Raw genomic sequence first — 12,100 nt, 5'->3', positions numbered from 1 at the left:
ATTTAATAAATGCATGGCTTATTTTCTCTCTTTATGGATTAGCTTTTCTTTAGTTACTAGAGGCCTGATGCACGAAATTCGTGCAAGAGTAGACCTTCCTTCCCTGGCTGCCAGCACCAGCTTCTCTCTGGCACCCGGGACCCGGGCTGGCTTCCCTCCGGCTGCCCACAGGCATCGGGGACCCAGGCTGGCTTCCCTCTGGTCCCAGCTTTGTCCAGAAGGATATCCGGTCTAATTAGCATATTACCCTTTTATTATTATAGATAAGAGCAGTACTCATCATCAATCTAGAAGCTGCATTTAGCCTCAGGATTGGCCTTGATTCAATTCTGATTGGAAATAACATATTAGAAAAAGAATTGGTCTTGTTTTTGGTGCATTTAAGTTGTATATGCCATGGTTGAGTGGAGGCCAGAAAAAAGTTTAGAGTCTAAACATGATATAAAGAAAACACCATTTAAAAATATCTGCCACAAAAGTATTCTGCAACTCTACCGAGTATGGTTTCCCATGAGGCTCCTTCTCATATCTGAAAAGCTACTACATTTACTTCCTTTGAAGTGGTGCCAGTAAAACATGTGAGTGATGGGATAAGTCAAGTCCAGGGCCATTTCAAATGGCAAAAAGGCAAAATTGAACTTTGATTCTTTTTTTCTTACATAAAATAACACCAACAAAAAACATACCTGAACTATGTACATCACATCTATGTTGTCTTCAGTTGTGCTTGACCAAGGAGGTTGTGCATTTGCAACTAAATTTTTTCTTTTAATAACCTAACAGTTTACTTTCCTTATCATTGTCACTATCAACACCAAAAAGCATTTCAGTATCTGTGTGCACATTGCATTAAATATCTAGTTACACATCTTAAATATATATATATATATATATGTGTGTGTGTGTGTATATATATATATATATTTTTTTTTTTTTTGCTAGAGAGGAAAGGATAGGGAGAGAGCTAGAAACATCAATGATGAGAGAGACTCATTGATTGGCTGCCTCCTGCATGCCCCACAATGGGGCTTGAGCCCACAACCCCAGCCATGTAACCTGAGGGGGAACCAAACTGTGACCTCCTGGTTCATGGGTCGATGCTCAACCACTGAGCCACACCAGCCTGGCTAGTTACATATGTTTAAACCATGCCCTTTACTAAGTAAATAGGGGTTCACAATCTTTAGTGGACAGTAGTGGGCCACGCCAGTCTCTAAGGAAAACAGCAACTCTAGTACTACACACAACCCCCCAGGACAACTGGGGTAACAAATGGGCTGTTCAGGAATGGGAAAACATCTTGTATTGGGGGGGCAGAGCCTGGTTCACCAAAATTCCAGTTTTTACATAAAGGAAACGTCAGTTTTCTGCCAGAAAATTTTCCAGATATGTGAAAATAAAAGTCTTCCCCAATCTTAGTAGGTAAAGTGGAAATGAAATATAACTTCTTGGGATCTCATTCCTTCTGTACATATGCTGGTATACAGTATACAGATTTCATTCAGAATGTATATGTCAGATGAACTAACCCTGTGTGGTAGGATTTGGAATATCGCTGTCGTGGTATTTTGCTTCTACAGTCTTTCACTGATGATATCAGATCCTAAGTCAGGCTGTTGAGAGATGCATAAAACATTGTCATTTCACAGTATAAGTTAATTAAATACACTAGAAGTTCTTATCCAAGTTTTCTCTTTTTTCAAAATCTATTGCATGGATAATATAGATTTGCTATAATTTTTAAGCTTAATTTTTTCTCATTTAAATAACCTCACGGCCTTTCAAGTTACATTTTTTAGAATCAAGACATTTTGGTATAAATGTAGAATATGTAACATATTTGGATAGAATAAAGATTAATTTGTTACAAATATTTATTGAACCCATTCTACAGAATGAATAAAACCCCTAAGAAAAAATCATCTGAAGTTCTTTTACTGGAAGTAAATATTTGTTTATATTATATAAATGAAAATTGGTAGCTCAGAGTCTGTGTATAATAATTGAGTTTGAAATCTTTGAAAATCCTGGTTTCACGGCAAAATTACCTTTTTCAGTCAATAGAGAGAGAGCATAGATTAAAATAGACACATATGAATGTTGTGATAGACTACCTGTGCAATTTTATGAAACTTGGAAAGTCCAGATTAATTCTGCTGACCTCACTGAGAGATTTTGTATGACAGACAGCCCACAAACAAACAAACAAAATAAATAAACTTGCAACACATAGAATGAGAATGAGCTTTGGAACTGGGCAGACATGGATTTGAATCCCAGTTCATTCTTTATTAGCTAGGTGATCTTGGCTAAGGTACTTAGTAGTATCAGTGGGCCTCAGTTTCTGATTCTGTAGAGATAATATGAGTCTTACAGGGTTATTGCTAGAATTAGAAGATCATGCAAAGCTCCTAATGTGGTGTCTGGCACTTAGTTAACTGTTATTAGAACTGGGGTCTAGGCAAGCCTCAGAGCATGGGAACGATAGAAGAAGTGAGAATACCTTTGGGCAAAGGTGATCAAGACTAGGTCTTGTTGACTCCCATACTTTACAACTCATTCAGTGATTCCTGGTGGTCGAGTGTGGGCTTCACCTCCCGCCTCGGCATTCTTCAGGCAGATGTGAAATGGACTGTGAGTGGAATGTTGAGCTGAGCGCATGTGCCCCTCAGGTTGCGTTGAATCCTTTGAGGCTCCAGGCTGTACTATGGCCCCAGAATACTGGGTGTTGCTGTGGCAGCCAGTGAGCAAATATAGACCGGTGTTTGTATTGGAAGTACTTTCCCCGTCAGCTGTCTATATTGCAAATATTTCCCCTCTCTGTAGCTCGTCTTTTAATCTTTGTGTAACAGGATCTTTTATAGAGTAAAAGTTTTAAATTTTGATGAAGTTCAATTTATTGATTTTGTTTTATTTTATGGATTATGCTTTTCTATAATTTCCTAGAACTCCTCATCAAGCCCTAGATGCCAAAGATTTTCTCCACATTGTCTTCTAAAACTTTTCTGGTTTTATGTTTTACTTTTAAATCTGTGATCGGTTTCGTGAGTTAATCTTTGTTAAGGCGTGTGGTTTAGGTTGTGGCAATCAGAATTCTGCAATGGCTCACAAGACCCTTCCCTCGGTGTACTGTGCTCTTGAGGGTGGGCAAGACCAGTAAATACGAGATTATCCTGGATGGGCAGGACCTAATCCGACGAGCCTTCTAAAAGAGGGTGAGGTGTTGGAGAGATGCTCTTCTACTGGCCTGTTAAAAAGCAAACGGCCATGTTGAGAAGGGAGGAGTCCCCTTGGCAAGGACCTGCGGTGGTCTTTAGGAGGTGAGAGTGACCCTGTCTGACAGCAAGAAAATGAACTAAATTCTTAAGGAACTAAATTCTACCGACAACTTGGAAGAGAACCGAGTCTCAGCTGAGCTCATAGCTCCAGCTGACACCTTGATTCCTGCCAGGCGAGACCCTGAGCAGAAGACCCAGCTAACCCATGCGAGACCCGTGGAAACTACAAAATTTGTGTTGTTTTAAGCCATTCCATTTTTGGTGATCTGTCATGCAGCAGTACAGATTTTGGCTTCCTAGAGTGGGGTGATGTGCCTGTGCTTATGTAGATGTGGTTTCTGATGATTGGGACTTACACCTGCGTGTGAGGTAAAGCGGTGGGACACACACACTACCTGCAGACAGGTGGGTGGTGGATTGCCTTCTGGATGTGGAGGCTCCCGAGGCCCTGCCCTGTTCTTCTGATTCTAGGTTCTTACTCACTGTTTTGGTCTCTGGGGACAAACCCAGCTGCAGCCTCCTCCCTCGGCACCAGGAGGGGAAGAGCTGACTAGCTCAGCTGGCGTCCTCCTCCAGTTAGTCACCAAGCTATGCAGAGGAGAGCTCTCCAAACCTGTTAATAGCTTACTCTTACTTTTGAGCCAGCAACCCCAATGTATGTATATTTATTCCTTTAAACTTACATGTGATTATTAAACAAACTCTATAATATAAAACATAGAAAAAATAAAATTTTAAAAGATTTTGGAGAAAAAGATTAGAAAGTTTAATATAAAAACTGTGGAGACAGTAATACGATGGGTGATTGCCAGGGGTTGGGGGAGAGAGGGATGAGTAGGTGGAGTATGGAGGATTTTTAAGGCAGTGAAACTATTTTGTATGATACTTTAGTGGTGGATACATGTCATTATATATTTGTCAAAACCCATAGAATGTACAACATGAAGAGTCAACCCTAATATAATCTGTGAGTTTTGGGTGATGTGTCAGTACAGGCTCATCAATTGTAACAGATGCACCACTCTGGTGAAGATGTTGACAGTGGAGGAAGCTCTGGGTGTGTAGGGGCAAGGGGTACAAACTGCTCAATTTTTCTGTGAACCTAAAACTGCTCTAAAAATAAAGACTATTAAAAGAACTGAATATAATCTACACTAATAAAAGAGTAAGATGCAAATCAACCGTACCTTTGCGATGCCCACCAGCCAATCAGGAGTGAGCATGCAAATTAACCCAACAAAGATGGAAGGTTTATTTGCATATGCAGGCACCGAGCAGCCAGGGGTGTTCCACACTGCCCTAGCTTCTCCGGGCCTCTGGGCAGCGTGGGAAGGCAGAAAGGCGGCTCTGGCCAGAGTGAAGGCGGTGCCGGCAGCCAGGGTAAGGAAGGCCCATTCTTGCATGAATCTTCATGCATCGGTCCTCCAGTATAAAATAAAATCTATATATGAAATTTCTCTCCCCTTCCTCTTCTCCCATTTTAACTCACTCTGGAGACTGAATATATGTATGCAAGACAACAGCTGCCCCATTTTTGAATAAAGTAAGAAATAGAGTTTTTGTCCTGTGGTATGGGTTGGCACTGGTGTCTTCACTTGGTCCATTTTTAGACATTCATGTTTCTGAGCTATGTTAAGGGAAGGTGGAAGGATTTCACAATGCAGAGAGGTTGAGAGAGGCATCTTCACTTTCTGTATATTTCAACATGAACAGTTATGTATCCCATGTGGTTACAATTATTGATGGATTAAATTCATACATAGTGTAATCTTTACAGCACAGTAGTTTACAATAACATAGGAAGTAGTTTTAAAATCTGCAATATAATGTTTGCTGTTTTTCTTGTGGAAAAGTGCTACAAAGTACTCTTGAACTTGAGTGTCAGTTATGGGATTACCTTTATCAAAAAGAGAAAGGTTCCAAATCCGTTGACCTTTTCTTTGATGGCAAGTGGCTACCAAAAGCATCCTATCTAGAAAATATTTAAAAAGCTCTCCCCAAATAAAACACACTCTGCCACATCAAGGTAAAGTGACATTTGCAGAAAAAAAAATCTCACTCCTTTGAAGGAGTTTTATGGAGAAAGCATTATGGAAATAGTTGTTTGGAAATATTTCTAGAACTATAAACTTTTTTCTAAAATTGATCTAAATCCATAAAAATTTATGTGTGTACAGATAAAAAGTTTCCAAGCAAATTTCCTAACCTAATAGGGTGTTTGAACTTTTGTTAAAAATATAATATATATTTAGTATAAAATATATTTGTTAAAATATAAGAAAACAGGGTATATATTACTTTAAAGATAAATTGATAGATTCAGGGAAGTTGGATATTTTCTAGCCAAAATGTCAATTAAAATTTCTGTATAATTGATAGGATTAAACCATGGTTGTCATAATTTAATAAACATGACCAGTGATATACTTCTGCCATTTGCATCTTACATTCAACCATGTGTTGTGTGAGTGGTGAGGGTGGGGATTCAGAATTAAATAGACTAATTACTAAATCACAAATACAGAACATTAATAATAATCCAATGAAATTTATTATTTATTTATTTTTGAGTTAATCCTCACCTGAGGATATTTTTCCACTGATTTTTAGGGAGAGTGGAAGAGAGAGGGAAAGACAGAGAGAAACATAGATGTGAGAGAAACACATTGATTGGTTGCCTCCTGCACGTGCCTTGACCAGGGCTCGGGCCAGGGAGGAACCTGCAACCGAGGTACTTGACTGGAATCGAACCCAGGACCCCCTGGTTCATAGGCCGACACTCTATTCACTGAGCCAAACTGGCTAAGGCCAATTAAATTTATTAGATTCCATTTTTAGAAGGCTTTCTCATATTAGAGTTAAGAGAATGGCTTTGCATTAGATTTTTAATGATCTGAGCCTTACAATAGTTTTGGAAACAGGCAAAAAAATGACTCTTCTTCCCATTTCATGGGGGAAGGAGATGGAGGCTCAGAGAGAAAGGCATGGCATTGTCCAACAACATAAAGCTTAGTAAGTGGCAGAGATGGAGGCATGGCATTGTCCAACAACATAAAGCTTAGTAAAGGGTCAGAAATGGAGGCATGGCATTGTCCAACAACATAAAGCTTAGTAAGTGGCAGAGTGAGAATAAAAAATGAAGTAGGAATGGTGATTCCTGGTCCATTATCTCAGTGGAGAAGATGAATGAATTTGTAAGAGAGGAAGAGAGACTTAGCATAGGAAGGAATAGATATGATTTTATAGTTTCTGATTTTTATATACTATTTAAACCTAGGAAAATATTTTGTATTAGTGTTAGTTGTAAGCTTACCTTGAAATTACTCAAAATAAGGCAAACTAGGACATGTGACATGCTTTCAAACATGAGGTCATAGCATGCTTAGTGTTGGGTGATGGAATCCACTTTTTTGTACTCTGTCCTTTCTTTTATGCCCGCAGATATGCTTTTGTATCTTCTTTCACCTTAAACAAAGTATGATTAATACTTTATTCGTTAGAGTATTAAGAGTATATTTTCCAAAATGTCTTCATTTTTTTCCTATAAGATATTTTATTTTTTAAAATTATTATTTTTAAAAAATATTTTTATTGATTTCAGAGAGGAAAGGAGAGGGCCAGAGAGACAGAAACATCAATGATGAGAGAAAATCACTGATGGGCTGCCTCCTGGAGGCCCCCTACTGGGGATCAAGCCCGCAACCTAGGCATGTGCCCTTGACAGAACTCAAACCTGGGACCCTTACAGTCCACAGGCCGATGCTCTATCCACTGAGCCAAACCAGTTAGAGCCCTATAATGTATTTTATACCAGCCTATGGGTTCAACCTGTGGTTTTTCATCTCATTTATTCATTCATTCAAACAAGTGCTCACTGTGGGCCGCTATCATCTCTGAAGATACAGAAATGATAAAGCACAACATCTGGCTTCAGGATCTTCTTAGTCTAGTAAAGATAAACATGTAACCAAATGCATTTCTGCTAAAAATACATGCAATAATAGAAGTAAGCATCAGGGATTCACTGAGAACCCATGTAGAAGGTAATACTGCCTTTGGGTTCAAAAGCGGCTTCTTAAAGAAGTGGGTCTGAGCTTAATTTTTGAGGGATAATAGGATTTTTTTTGGCAAAAAGGTGTGACATTTTTTGCTCTTACCTACAAATACTAACCTACTTCTATTTCTTATACACCGTGTTTGTGGGTACTTACCTTTGTTACCAAATTATTACTTCATATGAATTGCTTAAATATCAAGTTTCTCGAAGCTTACACAAATTAGACTCTTTAGATTAAATATAATTTGGAAATTCTTGGACTATTTACCATTGTACTAAGTTGTGACTGTGGCTAGAACATTTTTTTCTTGTAAATTATATGACATTATACTTGAATATTTCAGAAATGTTTGATTTTATTTTGCTACTAGTGGCCTGGTGCATGAAATTTGTACACAGAGGGGAGGGTTCCCTCAGCCCAACCTGCACCCTCTCTAATTGAGGACCCCTTGGGGGATGTCCGACTGCTGGTTTAGGCCCGATCCCACAGGCAGTCGGACAGCCCTCTCACAATCTGGGACCGCTGGCTTCTAACTGCTCACCTGCCTGCCTGCCTGATTGTCCCTAACTGCCTCTGCCTGCCTGCCTGATTTCCCCTAACCCCTCTGCCTGCCTGCCTGATCACCCTTAACTAACTCTGCCTGCCTGCTGATCGCCCCTAACTGCCCTCCCCTGCTGGCCTGATCTCGCCCCCAACGGCCCTCCTCTGCCGGCCAATTTGGTTCTGATTGGTCAGTTTCTATGCCAGTCAGCGTCAAAAGCTCTGCCTCCTAGGCAGCCATTGGCTCCTCACACTTCACCCAGATTTGGTTCTGATTGGTCGGTTCCTATGCCAGTCAGCGTCTCTGGGCCTATCAATGGGGCCTGATCAGAAAGGCGGGGCTGATCAGCAGACCTGGTGGAGGCCTGGAGAGAAATGGAGGCGCGGCTGCTGGCCAGACTGGGAGAGAAAGAGAGAGGCAAGTGCTGATCAAAAGCTGCCTCAGAGGCAACAGATCAGTCCCTGCTTCTCTCTTTAGGCCTCTTTCTGGCCCTGATTCGCAGCCCCCTCAGCAGTCAGTGCTGGGGCAGTGTGCCACAGCAACCCAGTGCTGACTGCAGGACTGACTTGCAGCTGGTCGAGCCTCGGTCGTTATTGGACGTTACAACCCAGGTTTTTTATATATTAGGATGTTTGAAGTATTTTAAAAGACTTTAAAAAAAGGTGTAATAGTATTCTTGGACTCAAAATTCACTTCAGATTGCTTTAGAAGAAAAAGTCTATAAAATATGGTTAATCTGTAATATGGGGGTCCAACAATTCCCCAAATATTATACTATTTAGGGGAGAGAAAAAGTTACCAGTACTTGCATGTATTACTTACTTTATTACATATACTATAATGTAAGGGCACTTCTATATTATAGGAATGAATGTAATTATGCTTTTTTTTTTTTAACAAATGACATTTACTCTTAAAATAATTCTCAGGATCATCTCAGTTCCTTTTGTTTAAGAACACTTGTTTGTAAGGTAGATTGAAAATTTTATTAATTTAGCTTATTTTGAAATATTTTGCTTATATATCTGTTGTGTGCGTTAAGATTGAAATGTGGGTCAAATTACAACTTGAATTTACCTTTACAAAGAAAATAAGTGTGCCATCTTTAAGAACTGCATTCTAAATTTTAAGCAAAATAGATCAAAGTACATCTTATTTAAATAAATAGTCTGAAAAAGAAGTCTCAATTATTTTTTCCCCAAACTGTCTTAAAATAGTCACTGTTCTCAATATAAAATGTGAGGTTCAGTTTTATTGTTTTAAAGAAAGATGAAAAGTAGTTTGCTTAAAAATTTTAATGATTTTGTTTTCAAATTATGGAAATTCTTCTTTGGGGATAGCTCTATTTGAATTGTATGTGACATTATTTTTATTTCTTTAGGCTATGATTAAAAGCTTCATGGATGTCTACCAGCTTGCAAGCACCAGAATTGCAACCTTAGAGAAGGAAATGACATCTCATCGAAGTCACATTGCAACCTTGAAATCAGAACTTCACACAGCTTGTTTACGTGAAAATGAAAGTTTACAATCAGTAAGTCCTACAAAATTGTTTTCTTCTTTGGATCTGGGGTCACATCTGCATTCATGTATTCATTGCTCTTAAGATAACTTGCCAATACATAGAATTTAGGATAAATGATCAATCAAGCACTATAAAATTATTAGAGTGTAGAAAATTATGAAGGAAGAAAAGCAATTTATTTTCCATTGTATCGTGTATAAAGATGTACATATTGTTATCAATGCGAAAGCACTACATCAAGATTCCTTTGTGTTTGGCAGTGCAGCTGACAGTTGGATTTGGCAGTGTGCATAGTGAAAGCTTACAACTGTCTGAAGATTCAGTGTGTCCCATTAAGACAGAATATTATTAATTATGCGTATAACCAAAATGGTAATTAGAACATGTGATTATTCTCTGTAGAAAACTAGACTTATCCATAATACATGCCTAGCTAAAATTCATGTTGTGATTCATCTATATGATTAAAATTCAGTTTCAGCAGTCATTTTATGTTTTAAAATTTTAGCCCATGATGAAATTTGGGCTCATTTAAAACTAAACAAAATTTCCTACATTTGAAATATAACACATATTTCAGATAATATATGGAGAATATTAAAAAATGAATGCTTGTGACATAAAGGAATGTTAAACTTTTTTCTCAAAAGGGAGATATGTCAACAGTGATAGAGTGTACCCAATAATTGGAATGTCTTTTTCCCCTTTTTGGTTTGATTAGAATAAATCAGGGTAACTTGTAAATAAAGACAGTGTCATTCTGCCATTCAGCTGTTGACCCATTTCATTTCAACAGAAAAAGAGTTTAGCATTAAAGCAAATGGATGCACAACTATGTTTTGGTTCTTCAGCTCCTTGAGGGTCTTAGCTCAAATGTCAGCATCCCAATAAAGCCTTAGAGATCATGAGTACTTATAATTGCAGCCACCAGTCTTCCCTCCCCCCAAACTCTATCTCACTCTTGCCCTAGCTCACCTGTCTACTTCCATCTTCCTTGATTTATATTTTTCACTATAGCACTTATCATCAGTTGACATGTAGTTTATTTTATTTATTTGCTTTATTACCTATATGCCCCCTATCCTCAGTACAATATAAGTTCCATAAAGATAAGCAATTTTGGGTATTTTCCTCACTCCTGTGAAGTCACTTCAGTGCCAAGAACAGTCTGGCCTACAGTAGGTGATCAACAAATATTTATTGACTGAAAAATACTAGTAATGTAGCCACTAAATAAACAAACCTGCTATTTGGGACCTGAGATATGAGTTCAACTGGGTTCAGTTTTTAAAGTGACTTTGTTAATTTCTTGATGAGACAGTAGTAATTTTAACATCCACCAAGAGAAATTAAAATGAAGAGGAAACTTAAACATTTTAAAAAATAAATATTTGGAATTTACTCTAACCTTTCTCTGAAACATACATTTTTTTTTCCTGCTAACTCTCTGACCGCCTTGGTTAATATTATATTATACAGTTGGGGTTAAAGTCTTCTCAGGGTCCGTGATGTTTGTGCTAGTATCTGAAGCCTGGAGAGGAATAACCTGGGGGTGCAAGAGGGTAGTGTTCCAGATCAGGAGTAGCAGAGTGGGAGCATCTACAAGGACTCTGTGATGGGAAGAAGAAACTGAGAGAGACCCGTGTAGTTGGAATAAAGAGAACAAAGGCAAGAGTGTCTGCGATAAAGGGGCTAGAGAGAAGGGAAAGGTCAGACTTTGTTGTCTTTGTTTTAAGAGCAAAGGAAAAGTCATTGTAAAACTTTAAAGAAAGAATGACGTACTCACATTTGCTTTTTTAAAAAGATCACTTTGGCCTTGGTATGAAGAAACAGTTGGCTGGGAAGAACATGAGCAGACAATTTTAGGATTTTTGCTTTTGAAAATAGATCAATGATCTTATTTACTAAGAGAAAAGCAATGCAACAGGAGGGAATATTGTTGGTTTAGTTTTAAGTATGTTGATTTTGAGGAACTTTTGAGACATCAAACTGGGGATGTTAAGAAGGCTGCTTGCTATGGAATTTAAGCAAGATGCCACATGGATATAAAAATTGTAAGTCATTGTCATATGGATGAGACTTGCAGCTGTTAGCAAGAATGAGACGATATAGAGACAGTTTATAAAGTAAGAAGAGAAAAGGGCCCAAGAATGAAACTTGAAAATTCCAACATATAATGCTTGAGTAGAAGAGGATGAGGCTGCAAAGGAGGCTATGAAGAGGTAAGAAGACTATACTAATACAATGGAATACTATGTACCTGTAAAAAAGAAGGAACTCTTAAAATTTGCAACAGCATGGATGGACCTAGAGAGCATTATGCTAAGCGAAGTAAACCAGTCAGAGAAAGGTAAGTATCACATGATCTCGCTCATATGTGGAATCTAATGAACAACATAAACAATGAACAAAAATAGACCCAGAGACATAGAAACATCAAACAGACTGTCAAACCTCAGAGGGAAAGCAGGGGAGGGCTGGGGTGGAGGAAGAGATCAACCAGTGAACTCAAATGTGTATATGCATAACCCATAGACACAGACAATAGGGTGGTGAAGGCCTGGGGAGTGGAGGAGGGTGGGAGAGGTCAGTGGGGGAAAAGGGGACATATGTAATACTTTCAACAATAAAGATATTTTAAAAAGCAATTCCTCGCCCCACTGATGTTATATTTCAAATCTGTAATATCAGAAATCCA

General features: G+C 38.5%; 1 protein-coding gene across 1 annotated transcript in view; it reads left to right on the top strand.

Moving 5' to 3' along the window:
• CCDC171 (coiled-coil domain containing 171) overlaps positions 1 to 12,100 on the top strand; it is a 300,242-nt gene that overhangs the window by 238,629 nt on the left and 49,513 nt on the right. The window contains exon 25 of the mRNA XM_080668398.1: positions 9,259 to 9,411. Within this exon, the coding sequence (XP_080524524.1) occupies positions 9,259 to 9,411 (153 nt within the window). The remainder of the gene's footprint in view (positions 1 to 9,258; positions 9,412 to 12,100) is intronic.

Source organism: Plecotus auritus (genome assembly GCF_963455305.1).
Source record: "Plecotus auritus genome assembly, chromosome: 5".
Lineage (NCBI taxonomy): Eukaryota > Metazoa > Chordata > Mammalia > Chiroptera > Vespertilionidae > Plecotus > Plecotus auritus.
This window is presented reverse-complemented; position numbering and strand designations above follow the sequence as displayed.